The sequence below is a fragment of the Pan troglodytes genome, chromosome 2 (assembly GCF_028858775.2).
Source record: "Pan troglodytes isolate AG18354 chromosome 2, NHGRI_mPanTro3-v2.0_pri, whole genome shotgun sequence".
Taxonomy (NCBI): Eukaryota; Metazoa; Chordata; class Mammalia; order Primates; family Hominidae; genus Pan; species Pan troglodytes.
In genome coordinates, this window is record NC_086015.1 from 55,915,518 (window position 1) to 55,937,663 (window position 22,146).

At 43.5% G+C, this 22,146-nt stretch overlaps 1 protein-coding gene across 2 annotated transcripts; it reads right to left on the reverse strand.

Annotated features, from left to right (window-relative positions):
• Positions 1–2,327: 2,327 nt before the first annotated feature.
• Positions 2,328–4,221, reverse strand: IQCF5 (IQ motif containing F5). Of its 2 annotated transcripts, XM_016939891.2 has the most exons (3): positions 4,136–4,221; positions 2,952–3,049; positions 2,328–2,782 (listed from the first exon to the last, which is right to left on the reverse strand). In XM_016939891.2, exon 3 carries the CDS (start codon positions 2,760–2,762, stop codon positions 2,340–2,342), a length of 423 nt encoding a protein of 140 aa, XP_016795380.1. In that variant the 5' UTR covers positions 2,763–2,782; positions 2,952–3,049; positions 4,136–4,221; the 3' UTR covers positions 2,328–2,339. The 2 variants fall into 2 exon arrangements, with proteins under 2 accessions (XP_016795380.1, NP_001264980.1); NM_001278051.1 differs by lacking the exon at positions 2,952–3,049 and having other exon boundaries at positions 4,136–4,192.
• Between the last annotated feature and the right edge of the window lie 17,925 nt (positions 4,222–22,146).

Here is a 22,146-nt window from a genome sequence, read left to right on the forward strand (position 1 = left end):
AAAAATGAACTCAAAACATATCAAAGACCTAAATGTAAGATATGAAGCTATAAAACTCTTAGAAGAAAACATAGAGGAAAACCTTCATAACACTGAATTTGGCAATGACTTTTTGGATATGATACCAAAAGAACAGGCAACAAAGAAAAAAATAGGTAAATTCAATTACACCAAAATTTAAAACTTCTGGCCAGACGCAGTGGCTCAAGTCTGTAATCCCAGCACTTTGGGAAGCTGAGGCAAGCAGATCACTTGAGGCCAGAAGTTCGAGACCAACATGGTGAAACCCCATCTCTACTAAAAATACAAAAATTAGCCGGGTATGGTGGCATGCCTGTAATCACAGGTACTCGGGAGGCTGAGGCAGAAGAATTGCTCGAACCCGGGAGGTGGAGGTTGCAGTGAGCCTAGATCATGCCACTACACTCCAGCCAGGTGACAGAGAGTGACTCTGTCTTAAAAAGAAAAAAGAAACTTAAAACTTCTTTGCATCAAAAGACAAAAACAACAGAGTGAAAAGCAATCCATAGAACGGGAGAAAAATCTTTATAAATCATATATCCGATAAAGTATTAAAATCCTACAACACACTAACAGGACCAAAAAAACCCAATTCAAAAATGGGCAAAGAATTTGAATAGACATTTTTCCAAAGAAAATATTAAACTGCCAACAAGAACATGAAAAGATGTTTTTCACCACTAATCATTAGGGAAATACACATCAAAAATAATGAGATGTCACTTCATACCCATTGGAAGGACTGTTATGAGAAAAGCAGAGATAACAAGAATTGATGAGGAGGTGGAGAAATTGGAACACTTGTGCACTGCTGGTAGCAATGTAAAATGTTACAGCTGCTATGGAAAACAGTATGGTAGTGCACTATGCTAATGTGTTGTCCACACTAAGTTTAGCATCAATATGGTGACCTCCTAGGAGCAGGGCACCACCAGGTTTCCCTAGTAGGAGTGAACCATCCCAAACTGAAAATGGAGTAGGTCAAAATTCCTGTGCTAATCAGTAGTGGGATTGTGCCTGTGAATAGCAACTGCACTCCAGCCTGAGCAACATAGTGAGAACTTGTCTCTTAAAATAACAAAAACAAAACAAAAAAATTAAAAATAGAATTACCATACGATCCAGCAATTCCACTTCTGGGTATATACCCAAAAGAATTGAAAGTAGGGTCTTGAAGAGATATTTGCACATCCATGTTCATAGCAGCGTTATTCAAATCGCCAAAAGGTGAAAGGATCCTAGTGTCCATCCACAGATGAATGAATAAAATGTAGCATATACATACAATGGAATATTATTCAGCCTGAGGAAGGAAAATGTGACACATGCTACAATATGGATGACTCTTGAAGACATTATGCTAAGTGGAATAAGCCAGTCACAAAATGAGAAGTACTGTATGATTTCACTCATAGGAGGTACTTCGAGTAGTCAAATTCATAGAGACAGAAAGTAGAATGGTGGTTGTCAGGGGCTAGGGGAGGGAGGACTAGGGAGTAATTGTTTAATGGGTACAATGTTTCAGTTTTGCAAGATGAAAGAAGTTCTGGAGATGGATGGTGGTGATGGTTGCACAACAACGCGAATGTACTTAATGCCACTGAACTATACACCTAAAATGGTTAAAATAGTAAATTTTATGTTATGTATATTTTAACACCATGTTTAAAATAAATTGTTAAAATTTATTTTAAAAGGCTGGGCACAGTGGCTCACACCTGTAATCCCAGCAACGTCAGAGACCACGATAGGAGGACTGCTTGAAGCCAGGAGTTTGAGACCAGCCTGGGCAACATAGTTAGACCCCCATCTCTACAAGAAATTTTTTAAAAATTAACCAGGTGTGGTGGTGGGCATCTGTGGTCCCAGCTACTCAAGAGACTAACGCAGCAGGAAAGAGTTGGAAGCTGCAGGAAACTGTGATTGAACCACTATACTCCAGCCTGAGCAACAGAGCAAGACCCAGTCTCTATAAATGAATGAATGAATGAATGAATGAATAGCAAAGGATGACACAGTCTTCCATGCTGCACAACCACAGGGTGTTCCATTTACATAGTCTCCCTAGAGTTGGTTGACTTGGTGACCCTGAAACCCCAACTCGTCTACCTATGGCAGACATTGCTAATCAATCACAGGTCCTACTCATCTCAGACGGCTCTCAGAATCCTTCTCCACATGGAAACCAAGACAACCCCTGCTGATTCCTCACAGCTGACTTGTGACATGCCTAGTATTTCCCATCATTATCTCAAACAATGACCTCCTGAAAATACATCTGACGAAGAGAGCTGGGGACACAGATATAGCAGACCTGGTCATTCTTTTAATGGAAGGGGTATGCATTGTTGCACCTTACAAGCCTGTGAGCCCAAAGAGATTTCAAGTTGAATATTAAGTTGGTTTTCTTTGAGTTCGTAGTGGCCCTCAATAAAGACACGGGAATGGCAGCTGTGCCAGCGCCAATAGACCTGGATGATGCGGACAGCATTGAGCAAACGACAGTAACGCTGGCGGACACGCCACATGCGGACCCAGGACTGCAGCCTGACTGCTGCCCATTCCTGCTGCACATAGAACTCCAACACCATCCTCCGCCTCTTTGCCAGCAGCTTCTCCAGCACCTGCCTCCACCAGCACTGAATGATCCAAGCCCTGAGGGCTGCATGCAGCAGTGTGCGTCGCACCAGCATGCCCCGCCACCAGGCCTGGATGAAAACAGCTGCAGACCTTTCTGTCATGATGGTCTTCTCTTCTGGGCCTTACAAGAGAAAACAGACACACTCAGGGTATGCCAGGAAGGGGCCCTGATCCTCTATCAATGAGGGCTCCTTCCTCTAAAGTTCAGCACTGGGCAGGGCAACAGCTGAACCCAGGAGACCAGGTAGGTGTCCCCCCTCTGCCACCCACAGGTTAGTGAATGTGCTCACCTCACTTGACCTCTGAGTTTCAATGTCCCCGTCTGCAAAATAGGTGTACATCTGCCCTAGCTACCTCATCCCATTTTCCATGGACCTTGCTGGCCAGTCTAGAGCAAGAACACTGTGACTTAGAGGTAAAAGAGCTGCCATCTACCTGGGATCCATGACTCTTCCCTTCAGAGCCCTCCCATCCGCTGAAGAAGTGGTGTCCTTTGCTCCTCCTGCCCTCTTTACTCTGACTTCAAGTCAAACCCACAAGCTGCTGTGTTCCTTCCTCTTCACCAAAGTGGTAACAGATTCCTCCACCTCACACACATTGTGAACAGCTTGAACTTCAGCTATGCATGCATCTGTACAAACATGCACACTCCACACACTAACACACATTTTGCCCCTTGGTCCCTGCATTCCCCACAGTCCCCACTTGCAGCCCCCAGCCCTATATGGTCTGGGATCACACTCCTCTGCCCCACTCCTGGCCACAGTCTCCATTCTGTATCTCAGCCAGACTCACATCTCTCTGCCTGACAAGAAAATGGGGGCAAGAGACAGCCAGTCCCCATTCATTCCAGCTCTGCATACCCTGACGTTTCACCCTAGTTTTTCTGGAACACCCTGATTGATGTCAGGTAATGAGGACAGGTGCCTGTTTCCCTCACTGAAGCCACTCTTTGTACAATAAATTACAGGGTCATAGATTTTTGAGTCACTCTGCTGGACCACAGGGGTCAGAGATGTCACTGGTTAAGGCTCTCTGGACCCAGCCACTCACGGAGTTGTGGGTAAGGGTGTGGCCTGGTAGGGGTGAGGGTGTTGGGGGTGGAGTCGCTTCCCTCTTCTCCCCTTTGTTCCTTCCAGCTCTGTTCTATCGATGTGATTTCATCATTATCTTTAATGATCATTTAAAACAGCTTGCCATCCTTCTGGAATCAGAGTTTATGGGGGGAAATAGGGAAGAAAGTGAAAGGTGCTCTCCCACTGCTAGGTGCCAAGTCAAACACCATTCTCACTGTTTCTAGACAGCTTCCTGGCTTTCTCTAGGACTTCAAACATGGAGGGGGGTCCTGTCATGAGTAACTGTGGGGAACTTACTCTCCCCTCAGAAAGCTAGTGTGGTTCTGACTGCCTCTTACAAAACATCTGACTGGGGACAGGTCGTAAAATTCGCACAGGTCTGGACTTTACTAAATTACCCATGGTTAGGGGCTAGATGGTCCCATCACCCTCCGGCCCGCACTCCTCCGATCAGGACTCCAACAGGAAGAGTGGAGGAAGGGCGGGACCTGTGATGTCATAAGGGCACCTGTGATGCAGGCACCAGGACAGCTTCCAGCATATGAGCCTCTTCTAAGGAAAACCTAGAAGACTCCAAGTACTGACCCATTGACACAACGGTATATAATGCTGCTCATTAAAATCTGGCTGGTATTCATTAAATGCCTTTCAGTTCCTTTAAACCCTGGTATTCCAAATAACTATTAGAATGGGTTTGCTCTCTATGTACAGATATAGAAAAGTACAAGATTTCATAAGTGAATCAAATCAAGATGAAAGGCAAGGTGATCCCAATATAAACACACATTTATACACATGTGCTGTAAAGGCATTATCTTAAAGAGGGGAAATAGGAGGATGTACACAAAAACTAACAATATCTCTGATGAGGACGGTGGAATTGGAGGGACACGAAAAACTCCTTCACTGTTGCTAAGCCCCCTATGTCTGACCTATCTGCAGGTCAGTCTGTTTTTAGGCACCTGAGAGGACAGGACACACACAGGCCAGAAAACTCCTTGAGGCCCCCAGGACTAGCCTGGGCTCCATCCAAAGCTCAAATGGGTTAAAGTGCTCTCCTGTCTTTCTCTGTCCCTGAGCACCTCAAGGCCACAATCAGATAGATGAGGGTGGCCTCTGCAGAAGCAGGCCCCTTTCTGCCTGATTGCAACCTCTGAAGACCCAGCTGGACGTGGTGAGGCACAGCCCCCGGGGTCACTGAGGAATGCACTGGGAATGTGTAGGGTGAGTATGGGAGAGGCCGATGTGGATCTGTAGGGGGAATGTAGGGAAGAGGAGGAGGTGCTTTGAGGATGGCGGGGGTGTCAGTTTGAAGTTAATGGAATGAGGGAGTGGGGAAGACAGCAATGAGGTGGGGGATGGGGAAATAGTGGGGTACAATGTGTAGGACAGGGAAGGAGCAGGAAGCACCTATTTGAAGATAAAGATCTTGGCCAGGCCCCCGGGAGACCTCTGTCAATTTAGTGCCTCCATCAGTCTGGCTCCTGAGTCAAGCCACTAGTCACCACATTCCTGTCCGTGGTAATAGCAATGCAGTGATATTAGTCCCACTTCGCAATGGAGGTGCAGAGATCATGCCTGGCTCACGTCACCCTGTTTCATAGCTGGTCAGCTGTGGAGCTAGCATTTGGTCCCAGCTCTGCTCCACCCTGAGCCTTGGCTCTAAACCACCACATCATGCAGACCCCAGCATCTCCATGTTTTCCCAAAGCTTCTGGTTCTCATCGTTTCTAGAAAAATCCCGCTAAAAAATCTCCATCCTGAATCTTAAAAAATTAGCCAAGCAAAAGAAGCCAGACTCTGAAGAAGGCACACTGTGAATCCATGTGTGTGCACTGCAGTGGGGACAACTGTCGTCAATGGGGACACAGCAGTGGTTGCCCAGACTTTGAGATGGAGACTGAATGGGAACTATGTGGGTAATGGAATGTTCTAGATTTTTTCTTTCTTTCTTTCTTTTTCTTTTCTTTTCTTTTTTTTTTTTTTTTTTTTTCATGAGGCAGGGTCTAGCTGTGTCACCTAGGCTAGAGTGCAGTAGCACGATCATGGCTCACTGCAGCTGCAACCTCCTGGGCTCAAGCAATCCTCCAACCTCAGCCTCCAGAATAGCCACCACACCCAGCTAATTTTTGTATTTTTTGTAAAGACAAGGTTTCACCGTGTTGCCCAGGCTGGTCTCAAACTCCTAAGTTCAAGCAATCTGTCTCAGCCTTCCAAAGTGCTGGGATTACAGACATGAGCCACCACACCCAGCCTGCAATGTTCTGTATTTTGGTTGCCAAGATGGTCACACAGGTGTATAAACTTGTCCCCAAAAAAATCAATGAAATGTACATCTAAAATGGATATATGTTATATGTATGTAAATTATGCCTCAATAAAAGCTGATTTAAATACCTCTACCCATCTCATTTATAACACAGAGATCATCATGCTAGGATCCAAGTGTGTTTGGGTGTTAGGAGAAGGATAAAGGTCCCTGCACTCCAAGGGCACCGGAAAGATCCCATTACTAGAGCCCAGAGGAACAAGGGGGCTGGAGTCCAGAAAGGAGGGAGATCCAGACAGGAAAGAGGCCCAGGGGCTGGGGCATTGGTGGATGAGGTGACCCTAGAAGCAGGGTGGGTGCTGGGCCTTGAGTGCTACTAGAACCAGCTCAGCCGCTAGCCAGTGGGCAGGGAGGAGGCACCCCAGGGGCTGAGGAGCAGAGGAAGATGCCTTCCAAGGGGAGGTTGGAAAGTGTGCTGGGTGAGGGGCCTGGTGTGAGCATGGTGGAGTGAGCCTCCTGGAGCTGGGGTAAGGGATGCAGCACAGGGAGCAAGACACAGGCCCCTCAGGGCCACTGTGGGTGAGCGCTGAGCACAGAAGTACCAGCATCCTAGGGTACCATTCTCCCATCCCACCCCCACCATTCTCCACCTCCTCTACCAGAGTTTCCTCCAGAGGTTCTCAGTAGGCCCCTTGAAGGAGGGCTGGAAAAAGGAGAAGAAAGCAGGACTCAGTGAGGGTCCCAGTGGGACTAGCCCTCTGCATGTGTTCCCAGCCCCACGGCCTGCAGAGGAGGAAACGCAGGTCTCCTGGGAATGGGCTGTTCTAAGGCAACCCTCAGCCCCTGCCTCAGGCATTTCTTCTGCAGCAGCCCCAGCCCCATCCCCAGATAAGTGACCCTCACATGCAGCCCCTGGCACAGCAGCCTCCCAGGAGGACCCAGGAGTTTACTTGGTGGGTCCTGCACCTTGGGAAGCCCCGTGGCCCCCTTTAAAGATCTCCACCTGATCTATATCCACCTGTGGTCCTCACCTGATCTTACACAGTCACCTGTTTGCTGACTGGCCCCTTTTCTCACTGGTTCCTAGAGGGCAGAGGCTGAGCATTCCTCATGTTTGTGACCCCAGAGGCTGCACAATACCAGGACATAGTAGGTGAAAAATAATTGTTCACCGAATGTATAATGAGTGGATGAATTAATGGACTATCTACTCATAGCCCACCTCTCTGAGGAGACCTGGAGCCCCCAGGGTCTGCATTCCTGGAGACAAATTCTGTCATTCCCTCCTCTGTCCCCTCTACCCTGGTAAGGGTGGGCATGGGCATGGAATGGACATGGGCTGGTGCTGAAAGTCCCAGATCAGAGGTGAGGAGGCTGGGCACTTTGGGACTGGAGGAGAAGGATGACACGGGGAAGGCAGGGGAGGGAGAAATAAAGAAACCTGGAGGGGTCGGGCACAGTGGTGCTCCCTGTAATCCCACCACTTTGGGTGGCAAAAAAGGGAGGATCACTTGAGGCCAGGAGATCAAGGCTGCAGATCGTGCCACTGCACTCCAGCCTGGGCAACACAGTAAGACCCTATGGAAGGAAGGGAGGAAGGAAAGAAAAGAAGGAAGGGAGGGAAGAAGAAACCTGAAGAGGGAAGAGAGAGGGGAAGCGTGGGGACTTGGAGTCTGAGGGAGAAAGGGGGAGCAGGGAGGAAGAAGGTGAAACAGAATGTGATTTTTCTTTCTTTCTTTTTCTTTCTTTGTTTCTTTCTTTGTTTGTTTCTTTGTTTCTTTGCTTCTTTCTTTCTTTCCTCTTTTTTTATTTTTATTTTGTGACAGGGTCTCGCTCTGTCACACAGGGTAGACTACAGTAACGTGATCTCAGCTCACTGCAATTTCCGCTTCCTGGGTTCAAGTGATTCTCATGCCTCAGCCTCTCAAGTAGCTGGGATTAAAGGTGTCCACCACCACGCCCAGCTAATTTTTGTATGTTTAGTAGAGACGGGGTTTCACCATGTTGGCCAGGCTGGTCTTGAACTCCTGACCTCAAGTGACCCACTCACCTTGGCCTCCCAAAGTGCTGGGATTAGAGGTGTGAGCCACCGTACCCAGCCTTATAGTATTTTCTTATAGCAGCCTGGACAAACTAAGACAGGGGACTAGAACAACAGAAGTTTAATTGGCTCACAGTTCTGGAGGTTAGAAATCCAAAATCAATGTGTCAGCAAGGCCATGCTCCTGAAACCTGTAGGAAAAGGACCTTTCCTTTCCTCTTCCTAGCTTTGGGGGATGTGCTGGCATCCCCCATGGTGTTCCATGGCATGTAGACACATCGCTCCAATCCTCTGTCTTCACATGGCATTCTCCCTGTGTCTTCACATATTCTTCCCCCTGTGCACATCTGTGCCTGTGTCCAACTTTCCCCTTAATATGAGGACACTAATCATACCAGATTAGGGCCCACCCAATGACTTCATCTTATTGACTACATCTGCAAAAACTCTATTTCCAAATAAGGTCACTTTTTGAGGTATTGATGGTTAGGACTTCAACATATCTTTTAGGAGGGATACACTTCAACCTATAACACCAACCACAAGCCAGTGATTGGCTGCAGGATTCCCCTTAGGAGAGGACATAATCTTGGTCAAATATCTTCCCTATGGCCAAAAACAATTCCCAATGGATGACAGCAGTGACCCAGCAGCAGCCAATATTCCCAAGAGATGTGGGATGAGTCACCAGCTATGAAGAAAGGATCCACTACATCTGCAAATCCACTGCAGCCCAACCCTTTATGCCACTCATATCTACTTGCTTCCCATAGTAAATGTTCACCATTTAAAAATAACGATTCTGGTTGGTCTTGTCTCCTGGGAAAACTTAAAAGAGAAGGGTTATGTCTTTGCTATTGTGAATAGTGCTGCAATAAACATACATATGCATGTGTCTTTATGATAGAATGATTTATATTCCTTACAACCTAAATGCCCATCATTGGTAGACTGAGAAAATGTGGTACATATATATACACCATGGAATACTATGCAGCCATAAAAAAGAATGAGATCATGTCTTTTGCAGGAACATGGATGGAGCTGGAGTCCATTATCCTTAGCAAACTAACACAAAACTGAAAACCAAATACCACATGTCCTCACTCATAAGTGGGAGCTAAATGGTGAGAATACGTGGACACATAGAGGGGAACAACAGATGCTGGGGCCTATTGGAGGGTGGATGGTGGGAGGAGGGAGAAGATCAAGAAAAATAACTTATGGGTAATAGGCTTATTACCTGGGTAACAAAATGTACAAGAAACCCCAATAACACAAGTTTACTTATGTTTAATAAACCCGCATGTGTACTCCTGAAGAAAAAAGAAAAGGGTCAAAAGGACAAGTTACAGGCCCATCATTTACTTTGAGACCGTCAGTCACACACCTTTTCCCCTTCATCCACTACCCTTTCTAGATTCCTTTCCTGTTTGACTTGCATCTCTGCTGTCTACACAGGCTGCCAGTAATGGGAAGGGAAGTGGATGCAGTAGTGATCCAGACCCTCATCCCTGGCTATAATTCTCTGGCTATAATTCTCAGGCTATGATTGCTGTATGGGTTAATCTACCATTACACCTGGGCAGCGAAGCACCAAGAAATTTTCCAGTGAATCATCCAAGCCACATTCATAGTCTTTCCTGCTCACCCCCACCTAGTGTAGCAGCAGTGCATCTTCTCCTAATGATCAGTGTTAATTATTCCTGCCAACAGAGTGACTCCTTTCATTACAGAGTGACTTCTTGTCTCTTGGCATAAGGAGGATAAAGTGACCAGGTCACAGCCATAGCTTTATGTTTAGTGAGACTCTTACTGTGACCCCTGATAAATGTCTTTCCTCCCTAGAATCTAGTACCTCCAGTCAGATGGAGCCTGAAGTTACAGGGACAGAATGCATAAATTCCCAAGTGAATAACTTGAGGCGTAGTCACAGGTCCACTATCATTCCACACATTGGTTCCTGTTAGGGGCTCAGCATTGTGTAATGGACATTGACTTGGGGCATGGTTGGGCATTCTACAACTGGTAGGTCAATACAGCCCACTGCCTGCCTGTTTTTGTACATCCTGCAAAGAATATTTGTACATTTTGCAGTGATTGGAAAAACTCAAAGAATATTATTTCATGACACATGAAAATTATACAAAATTCAAATTTTCTGTGTCTATAAAGTTTTATTAGAACACTACCATGCTTATTTGCTTATATATTGTCTATAGCCACATTTGCACTACAATGACAGAGTTAAATATTTGTTGAAGGGGACCATACATGGCACTCTTCTCATTTCCACTGCTGCTCAGCCCACAAAAATCACAGAGGTGCAGTTATAGCTAAACAGTGTTCTGTGTGCCATATATACTGCTGTACTGTGACCTATTTTTTAATTACCAGTGCATGCCCATCACATCAAAATAAGAAGAAAAGACAAAAGCAGACTTTAAATGTCGCACTTTTAAGACAATGGCAAAGCATTGTGTCCATTATGCAATGACACTATAGCTATGCTAAAAGAACACGATGTTATACATCAACATTACCAGACTAAGCACTCCACAATATTCTTAACTTGCAAGAAGTTAATAATCATCAAAGTTAAACATTTTAAGTGGCATATCTCATCACAGTAGAATTTCTTTACAAAAACTAAAAAATCAAAATGAGACTGCAAACAAAATAGGTTACCAAGTTGCTCATTTGTTAGCCAAGCAGGGAAAGGTTATTGTTATTACCAGTAGTGAGTTAATTAAATCATATTTGATTGCAACAGCTGAAGAAATGTGTCCAGAGAAAATAAACATCATTAGCTTTTTTTTTTTTTTTTTTTTTGAGGCAGACTGTAGCTCTGTCACCCAGGCTGGCGTGCAGTGGTGTGATCTCGGCTCAGTGCAACCTCCACCTCCCAAGTTCAAGCAATTCTCCTGACTCAGCCTCCCGAGTAGCTGGGATTACAGGCATGTGCCACCACACCCGGCTAATTTTGTATTTTTAGTAGAGATGGGGTTTCACCATGTTGGCCAGGCTGGTCTTGAACTCCTGACCTCAGGTGATCCGCCCATCTCAGCCTCCTGAATGCTGGGATTACAGATGTGAGCCACCGCACCCAGCCCATTGTTAGTCTTTCAATGAGAATAACTGCTCAAAAAGTCAAAGACATGAGTAACAATATCAATAGCCAATTAAACAACAAGGCAAATGATTTCAAGTGGTTTTTCTTGGCTCTTAATGAGTTGACAGATGTACCAATACGGCTTGGCTGTTGCTTATTGAAGGGTAACTGCCAAGTTTGAAGTGACAGAAATTAACCTCTATGTGTATGAAACAAACATGGATGAGAATATTTGTTGAAGAAATTGAGAAAATGCTAATTCAACACAGCCTGAAATGGAATCTGCCAAGATGTGATAAATCTGATAGTAGTGAAAATATGTGTGAGGCCGAACAAAGGCTTAGTTGAAAAAACAAAGTTTATGAAAATGTAGGTGCTTAAAGCCTATGGTTATTCATTGTATCATTCATCTGTAGGTACTTTGTGGAAAACATTGGAATCAATCCTGTTACTGAACCAGTAGTGTCAATGGTAGACTTCACATGGCATCATTGACTCAACCATCATCAGTTCCATGAACTTTTTTTAGAAATAGAAGCTGAATTTGCTGACTTGCCCAACCACACAGCAGTTCCATAGCTTAGCAATGGTAAGGTTTTACTGAGAACTTTAAAGTTAAAGGTCGAGATTGAAATTTTTCTGAATGAGAAAAACTGCCTTTAACTACTATTATCCAGCACTGAATAGCACTAGAAATAAGTTTTTGCTGCAGTCTTTATGTTCCTTAATGAATTAAACCTGAAGTTAAAGGGAAAAACAAAACTTATACATAATATCTATACTATGGTAAAGTCAAGTTGGCAACAATGTTGAATCACAAGTAATGTTAAGCGGCTCTAAGTACTTCCCGAGCTGTCAAAAGTTAAAACATGAAGTGAGATATCCATTCCCACACAAATTTGCAGGGGGTATCTTTTCTGAACTCAAACTGCAGTTCCAGCAGCACGTGCATTTCAGACTTCTATGCAAGTACAAGGGGAATTTCAACATTTCTAAATCTATTTATTTAAGCAATTGAGTAGCGACCACCTGAACTTCAACTGGAAGTAGTTAATCAACAATGTAATGACATGCGTACAGGCAAATGTCAAAAGAAGAATCTAATAGAACTCTATAAGTATCTCCCAAGTGAAGAATATTCTCAATCAAAGTCATATGTTCATGGATTCTACATTAGTTCATTTTTCCACTGCTATAAAGAAATACCTGAGACTGGGTAACTTATAAAGAAAAGAGGTCTAATTGGCTCATGATTCTTCAGGCTGTACAGGAAGCATGGCAGCATCTGCTTGGCTTCTGGGGAGACCTCAGGAAACTTAACAATCATGGCAGAAGATGAAAAGGAAGCTGGCACTTCACATGGCTGGAGCAGGAGGAAGGGTCGCAGGGAGGAGGCGGGGGAGGTGCTACACTTTCAAACAACCAGATCTCATGGGAACTCACTATCACAAGAACAGCACCAAGGGGATGGTGCTAAATCCTTCATGAAGGACCACCCCCATGCTCCAATCACTTCCCACCAGGCCCCACCTCCAACATTGAGAATTACAATTCAACATGAGATTTGGTGGGGATACAGATCCAAACCATATCAGATTCATATTAGTATTTGGCAGTACCAAATATTTTACATAGTGCCTATACGTGTAAAAAGACATTGCAAAGATGAAATATATAAAATTCATCACATATAAGCATGTGCAACTGATTTTGATGACAGGAAACACTAACTTTCAGCACTGATTAAACTAAACATGGTCCTTCTGCCCACCCCCAAAAATGCATTGTTTTCATTAGTCCACCTGTATTACAAAACTTACTCAATTTTTATTATATCTTTAATTTCATCAATAAAAATTTGTGGAAACTTGTTTTCTCTCTTGCTATATAACTACGTATACACGTCATATCATCAATTTTGCCTCTCAGCCCATGAAGCTGGAAATGTTTACTATGTATCTAATCCTTTACTGGAAAAGTTTACTAACTCGTTTCTCTAATGGCTAATGGTGATGAGCATCTTTTCATGTGCTTAGTTGGTATCCATATGTCTTCTTAGTAATGCGTCTGCTTAAGTCTTTGGCCATATTTTAATGGGCTGTTTATTACTGTATTCACTGAGGTTCTCCAGAGAAACAGAACCAATAGGAGGTAGAGATAGAAACAGATTTATCATGGGATTGGCTTACTGCAACTATGGAGGCTGAGAAGTCTCACAGTCTGCTCTCTGAAAGCTGGAGAACCAGGAAAGCTGGTGATGTAATTTGGCTGGAGTTGGAAGGGTGGGAAAGGGAGGACTGCCCTCTGGTGCAAGTCCCAAAGTCGAAAGCCGGAGAACCAGGAGCTCTGTAGGAGAAGGTGAATGTCGCAGCTCAAGAAAAGAGAGTGTATTCACACTTCTTCCACCTTTTTGTTCTATTTAGGCTCTCAACAAATTGGATACTGGCCACCACATTGGTGAGGGCAACCTCATTGACCCAGCCTACCAATTTCAATGCTAATCTCTTCCAGAAACATACTCACAGACACACCAAGAAATCGTGTTTTACCAGCTATCTGGGCATCTTTTAGCCCAGTCAAGTCGACACATGCATTAACCATCACAATTGCTAATTAATTTTGAGAGTTCTCTATATATTATGGATAAAAATTATCTGTGAGGTATGTGATTTATATTTTCTCCCATTATGTGGCTTATATTTTCATTTTCTTAACAGTATCTTTCACGGTTGAAGTCCAATTAATAAATTTTTTTCCTTTATGAATTTCACATTTGTTGTCATATCTAAGAACTCCTTTTCTAACTGTAAATAATAAAGATTTTCTCACATGTTATCTGCTAAGATTTTATAGGTATGTTTTACATTTATAGCCATGAATCATTTTGAATTAATTTTTATATGAGGATTAGGTTGAGGTTCATTTTCTTGCATATGAATTTCCAGTTATTTGACCACTTGTTGAAAAGACTGTCCTTTTTCCATTGGAATCCCTTTGTATCTTTGTCAAAAAATGATTGGCCTTGTTTGTGTGAATCTATCTCAGGACTGTCTAGTCTATTTCATTGATCTATGTGTCTATCCCTTTACCAATACCACAGTCTTAATTATTACTGCAGCTTTATAATAAATCTTAAAATTAAATAATATGATTACTCTAAATTTATTGGTTTTTTCAGAAGTGCTCTGGCTATCCTAATTCTTTGAATTTTCCACATAAATTTTAAAATCAGCTTGTCTATATCTATAAAAATCTTTCTGGCATTTTGATTGGAATTACATTAAATCTATAGATCAATTTGTGTATAATTAACATCTTTACTTTGTTGAGTCTTTCAATCCGTGAACACAGTATGTTTCTCCATTGATTTAGGCCTTCTTTGGTTTCTTTTGTCAGTGTTTTTTAGTTTTCCAAATACAGATTTTTTACATGCTTTGTTAGATTTACTTAAGAATTTCATTTTATGGAACTATTGTAAACAGGACTGCTTTTTATATTTAAGTTTCCAATTGTTAGTATACAGAAACATGACTGAATTTTGTGTTAACTTTGTTTCCCGCAATGTTGCTCAATTATCTTATCTATTCTAGAAGATTTCTGGCTTTCATTTTGTGGATTCCTTGGGATTTCCTACATGGACAATCCTGTTGCTTATGAATAGGGGTAGTTTTATTTTTTTGTTTCCAATCTGTATATCTTTATTTCTTTTTCTGGCAGGAACCTCTAATAAACAGGACTGGAAAGAGAAAACACCCTTGCCTTGTTCCCAACCTTGGTGGAAAGCATTTCATCTTTCTCTATTAAGTAGGATGTTAGCTGTAGGATTTTTGTAGATAAACTTTAAAAGGTTGAGAAAATTCCCTTCTAGTCCTAATTTGCTGAGAGTTTTTATTATGAACAAATGTTGAATTTTGTCAAATGTTTTCTGTACTTCAAGTGATATAACCATGTGGTTTTCCCCCGTTAAATTAATCATATAAATTACAATGGTTGGTTTTCAAGTATTGAAACTGTGCATTCTTGAAATATTGAAGTTGTTCATTCCTGAAATGAGGCACACTAGGTCATGTTGTGGTGTGTGTGTAATACATACATAACAGTCATGCACTATATAACAGTATTTCAGTCACATATACACCAGTGGTCCCAGAGTGCTATAATACTATATTTTTACTGTACTTTTTCTATGTTTAGGTACACAGACACTTACCATTGTGTTATAATTGTCTAAAGTATCCACCAGAGTAACATGCTGTACAGGTTTGCACCCTAGGAGCAATAGGCTTTATCTCTTCTCTATAGCCTAGTTATGTAGAAAACTATACCATCTACATGTATGTAAGCACACTCTATGTTGTTCCCACAATGATGAAATCACCTAATGATGCATTTCTCAGAACATATCCCCATCATTAAGCCATATGTGACTGTAATATTATATACTTCCTGCTAAATTGGATTTGCTAATATTTTGTTAATAAATTTTTTGCTTCTATGTTCATGAAGTATATTGGGCCACAGTTTTTGTTTTTTTTTTTTCTGAGACAGAGTTTCACTCTTGTCACCAAGGCTGGAATGCAGTGGCACGATCTCAGCTCACTGCAACCTCTGCCTCCGGGGTTCAAGCATTTATCCCGCCTCAGCCTCCTGAACAGCTGGGATTACAGGTGTCCACCACATCTGGCTAATTTTTGTATTTTTAGTAGAGACGGGGTTTCACCATGTTGGCCATGCCGGTCTCGAACTTCTGACCTCAGGTGATCCACCCGCCTCGGCCTCCCAAAGTGCTGGGATTATAGGCATGAGCCACCAGGCCCGGCCTTGTTCCATAGTTTTCTATTCTTACGCTATCTTTGTCTGGTCTTAATGTCAGGATAATGTTGGCCTCATAAAATGAATTGAGAAGTGTCTTTCCTATTTTGCAGAAAAGATTATGTAGAATGGGTGTTATTTGTAAAATAACTCTGTTACCAAGGCTGGAGTGCAGTGGCATGATCACAGCTCACTGCAGCCTCAACCTTCTGTGCTCAAGTGATCCTCCCACCTCAGCACCCCAGTAGCTGGGACCACAGGCACATACCACCATGCCCAGATAATTTTTGTATTTTTTTAGAGATGGGATCATGCTATGTTGCCCAGGCTGGTCTAGAACTCCTGGGCTCAAGTGATCCTCCCGCCTTGGCCTCCAGAAGCGCTGGGATTACAGGTGAGAGCCACTGTGCCTACCCAGAAGTCTCATTTTCTAATAGGTGGGTATTACTAATTTGCATTTGCTGATTCCTAATATATCTGGCTTATTGCTATATTATTTTGTACTCTAAATCTATCATTTCTCTTAAGATTTATTTTTATTGTCCTGTCTTTTGTTGGATTAACCAGGTTTTCAGGGAGTTTTGAGATGGGTGAGGTTTTTTTCTTCCTACTGTTTTAGAAATTGTGTCAGATATTGTGAGTTGCTTACCCATACTGAGTCCCACTTCATCACTAAAAAGAACTGATTTTATTGGGGTTAGCAACATGCGCAATTAAAGGAATAGCGTTTCTCGGCCTCCCTTGCGACTGGAGTGGTCACGTGATATTCGCTGGCCAATGAGATGTCAGCAGGAGTCGCTGGGTGGGCCTTCTGGGACACCACTTTAAGGAGCCAGGCTGGGCTCAAATGGGCCTTTTTCCCATTTCACCTTAACCCTCTTCTTCCCTAGAATGTGAACTTGATGGCCAGCACTCTGGTAACCACTTTGAGAGCATGAGGACATGGGTTATCTCCCCAACATGGTGGGGAGGTGGTGCGGAAACAGTAGATGCTTAGTTCCGTGATGACATCATGGCGCTGTCCACTGAGCCTGGACTGTCCACTCTCAGACTTCTTTTAGGTGATGTAAACCAACCCTCTAATTTGTTTGACTCACTGTATTTTAGATTTCTGTGTTAGCTGAATGTAGTTTCTAATTTACCTAGACGTTATATACCTCGTTGCTTTTCTTCTAGTACTTGTTAACACAGATTTTATTTTGCCTATGGAGCATCTGAAGCAAATCAGTATCACTTGGGCCTCAAATTAGGCAAGAACTTTAGCCCAAGTTCCTTTTCTCCATACAGTCTCCAGCAACCTCCCATGTTGCCATCATTTGAGAAATAGACATATTTTATGGAAATATACATATTTTGGCCAGACGCAGTGGCTCACACCTGTAATTCCAACACTTTGTGAGGCTGAGGCAGGCGGATTGCTAGAGCCCCGGAATTTGAGACCAGCCTGGGCAGGATAGTGAGACCCCATCTCTACAAAAAATACAAAAATTAGCTGGGCATTGTGGCATGCACCTGTAGTCCCAGCTACTCAGGAGGCTGAAGTGGAAGGATCGCTTGAGCCTGGGAGGTGCAGCCTGCAGTGAGCCATGATCCAGCTACTGCACTCCAGCCTGGTGACAGAGAGAGACCTTGTCTAAAAGAAAAAAAGAAATATATTTTATAGGAAAATCTTATTCAGTCATAATAATAAATGTTATTGGCATCTGTACTCATCACTACGTCTTGTGCCATTCTCCTGGATTTGTTTTCCTTTGTCATGGAGTTAATTTCCCAGAGTTACAGTCAGAGACTTTTGATGTAGACTAAATTTTGAATTGAAAGAATGTCTTTCACTTTGGACTTACAATTGAATGACATTTGGGGTAGTATAGCATTCAATGCTCACATTTACTTTCTCTCAGAACATTGGGAGTGTTGCTCCATTTTCTCCTTGCACTCAGTTTGATGCTGAGAAAGCTGATGTGAATCTGAAACTTGTTCCTTAGGAGGTGATGTGTTGATTCCTTTTCCTCTTTAAATATTTAAGTATTCTATCTTCATGAGTTATGAGATTGTGCTGTGACCTGTGTGAAGCTCCATCTGTTTTCCTTCATCTTTTGAGAGCAAGTGAGTCTCTTTAAGCTCTGGAAAACTCATCAATGCTTTGAATGTTTCTGCCTCCATCTCTGCAATTTCTTTCTCAGCAATACACAGTCAACCATGACTGTAACTTCTGGATCAATGCCTCATTCTTTTATTTATTTTCTTTAAGCTTTTCATTTCTCTGACCTTTTGTGCTACACTCCAGGAGGATTCTTCACATCAAAATTTCCACTCACTAATCCACGCTTTATACGTGCATTCTGCTATTCATCCCATCTACTGGGTTCTAATTTTGACAATCATTATTCCTTTCTGAGATCCATAAATGGCTTTTTAATAAGGGCTTGTTCTTTTGTATCTAAGATGTCTTCCTCCACCCAGTGAGGATATTAATTTCTCAAGTCTTTCCCTTGGTTATCAGGTTTCTGCTTGCAGAGTTTAAGAATGCTTTTTCCTGCTATTGGTTTCCTCCAAAGCTTGGTGGTTCTTGTTTGGGTGCTTATCTTTGTTTTTAGATTAGCCTATTGAGTGCCACATCCCTGACTCCATGGATTGCAGGGGAGGGGGGAGGCAATACTTGGATAACATCAGGGTGAGTTTATGATTCTGCGCTGAGAAAGATTCTTCTGCAGAAAGTTGGGGCTGTGGCTCCACTCTCTCTCTTTGCAATCAGTGTTGTTGCTGAGAAAGCTGAAGTCACCCTGCCTTACTCCTTGGTGGGTAAGCCATTGGTTTTAATTCCTGTTTAAATGTTTCCGTATTTTGGAGGGGCGCAGTGGCTCACGCCTGCAATCCCAGCACTTTGGGAGGCCAAAGCAGGTGGATCACCTGAGGTCAGGAGTTTAAGACCAGGCTGGCCAACATGGTGAAACCCCGTCTCTACTAAAAATACAAAAATTAGCCGGGTGCAGTCGTGGGCACCAGTAATCCCACTTGGGAGGCTGAGGTGGGAGAATCGCTTGAACCCGGGAGGTGGAGGTTGCAGTGAGCTGAGATTGTGCCACTGCAGCCTGGGCAACAATAGCAAAACTCACCTCAAAAAAACAAACAACAAACAACAAAAAAAACAAGTTTCAGTATCTTCATTCAGTTTAACTTCAGCCATAACATATTTTGGGTTCCATCTGTTTTCACTCATCTTGATGCCGTTGGTCAACTGTCTTAAACTGTAGTTCTTTCTAAAGAATCTCATTAAAACTCTCACTGATGATGGGAGATCCTCTCATTCATGCTTGCATGCTCCTTCCCTCCATTCTCCATCCTTTCTCAGAAGCACACATTCGACCAACAGTGGAACTTCTGGGTCTTCCATTTCAGTGAGGTGGCCTGTCAGGGTGGGACCTCTGTGGGTGGTCCTCTGGGCAGGGTCCCTGCTGTGCAAGGGTGTCACATGGCACCAGGCCCTGGGGGGTCACAGAGCCCTCTGCCGTCAGCCACCGTCTTGCCAACTGTGTAGCTCAGCAGAGAGCTGGCTGCTCCTCCTATGGGCACATTCCAACCAGCGCCCTGCGGAGCCCACAGCCCTGCTGTCCCTGGGCCAGCTACCTCCAAGCATGGAGAAACTGCATGGCCACTCTTGCCTTTGCCTTTGCCTTTTCTAAAGCTTTAATTTATTGTCTTTCAGTTTTTCCACATATACCTTCTGTCTTTTAGGGATTCCGCATGCTTTCCATTCTCTGAAGGCCCCCTTCCTATATTTTAGGCACTAGTACAAACTTTTGAAATCAATGTATTTTTTCCTGTTATTCCTATGAATTTGTAGTGGGAGAGGAAGGCCTGAGCCTCAAACATTTTGATTCATTATTTCATGAACAATTTCCGGATCTTCTCTGTGGTTATGCTTGCTTGAGGTTTGAGGTGAAAACGTTGAAGCAGATGTTAGCCCATGATTGAGAATTTTCTTCTGCAGATGCTTTGTCTCCTTTTTTTTTAATTGAAAATTTAGTTTTCTCTTGCCCTTGCCTTCATTTTTTTTCCCCCCTTTCCTTCCTGAATCACTCCATCAGTCTGAAATCCTCAGGCTGGGCAGTGCAACATAGCTGCACCAGGGGGAAAGAGAGCCACCATGGAACAGAGCCAGGTAAGGGAGGGTCACAAGACAGAGGAGGAAAGCATTGTTCTAGGAGGGACCAGTATGGAACCCAGGCAGTGGGAGGAGGAGTTCACACAGGGATGTAAGTCCATACCAGTAATAGCGTCATATCGGGCAGGATGAGAAGGGCATCCTTGGTGGCATAGACCATCAGAACTTGAGCACAGTGAGGAGGATATCCACGCAGAGGGTAGCCTGACATTTTGTGTCAGCTCAGGTTGGGTGAAAGAGCATTTACCCCAGTCATCAGACCAATGTGGGGAGCCACAGCCTGAGCCACAAGAAGAGGACAATAGACGGCATCGTATATCAGATATCAAGAGAAATGGGCCAGTGTCTCTGTGAGAGAGGGGCCAGCAGTAGCTGTGCAGAATTAGTTGCACAAAGGGAAGATCAAATAAGAAAATGTATTAAAGATCATGGGAGCTAGGGGTGTCACTCTCAGAAAAGAAGAGGTAGAAATATGGAAAGGAGGCCAGGCACAGTGGCTCACACCTGTAATCCCAACACTTGGAGGCCGAGATGGGTGGATCACTTGAGGTCAGGAGTTCAAGACCAGCCCAGCCAACATGGCAAAACCCTGTCTTTACTAAAAATACAAAAATTAGCCAGTCGTTGTGGTGGCCGCCTATAATCCCAGCTACTCGTGAGGCTGAGGCAGGAGAATTGCTTGAACCAGGGAGGCGGAGGTTGCAGTGAGCCAAGATTGTGCCAGTGCACTCCAGCCTGGGCAACAAAGCCAGACTCCATCTCAAAAAGGAAAGAAAAGAAAAGAAATATGGAAAGGAGAAAACTAGAGTGAATTCTTAAATTTGGGATTGGAGGTATCAGTGTGAGCTCACAGATTTCCATATAGATAGGCACAGAAATGAACACAGATATAAATGTGCGATGCTTGTGCATATACACAAACATGTATTTCCTGGCTCTGTCCACTGAGGAGGCCTGGGAGTGGGAGTACCTCAACAATGATGAGCATGCCTCCATGTGCTCTGCTGGGCCACTCCAGCTGACCCCAGAATTGGCTGCTTTTTCCATGGCTACCAGTATTTAAGGCTTGTTTGTGACCCCCTTCCTTGTTTTGATGCTGATGCAGAATTATTTTTTAGCTTTATTGAGGTATAATTAACAAAGTTAAATACAATGTAGGTGTACAAACTTGATGTTTTGAAGATGCTAGTTTTTATGGTGCTTGACTGTTTACCCTGGAAGGTGGGGAAGGTTAGCACCAGTTCACAGCTCAGGACACTGGTCTCAGAGAGGGGAAATCACTTGTCTATGGCCACAGGGCAATGAGAGGTGCAGCAGACAGAGGTCAGAGCTCTGTGCTCTGATACTCTGAACACAGGACAACAGGGGCAAGGAGAAAGACAAGAATCCTTCAGAGTGGGTATGAGAGACCCAGGCCCTGAATGAGACACAAGGGGCAGGACATGGCAGGACAGAGCAGGAAATACAGAGCTCATGCCCGAGAGCTAGAGCCTGAGACTTCTGGGCAGCGTCTCAGAACATCTATGAGCTGAGGGACCGGCTCTCCAGGGCACAGTCACTGAAGCAGGGCTGGACATAGGGCTGTGACCCAGACCTCAGAATCCCCCCTCTCTGCAGGGAACCACAGGACAGGGACAGCAGTGTTGACAGGCAGATGTTCAGCCTAATCTTAACCTCTTTTTTTGTTGTTATTAATTTTTTAATTTATAATTGACAATAATTATACATAATTATTGGGTACAATGTTATATTTCAATGCATGTATATATACTATAATGACCAAATTGGGATATTTACCATATCCATCACTTTAAACATTTATCATTTCTTTGTAGTGACAACATTCAAAATCTTTTTTTAAGTATCTAGAAATATATACTACATTGTTACCTGCTAAATGGCAAACAGGTATATGAAAAATTGTTCAACATCAGCAATCATCAGAGTAATGCAAACCTTCACCTCTTATTTGGCCCTTATCATCACCTGGGCCCCAACCCCACCCCAGCT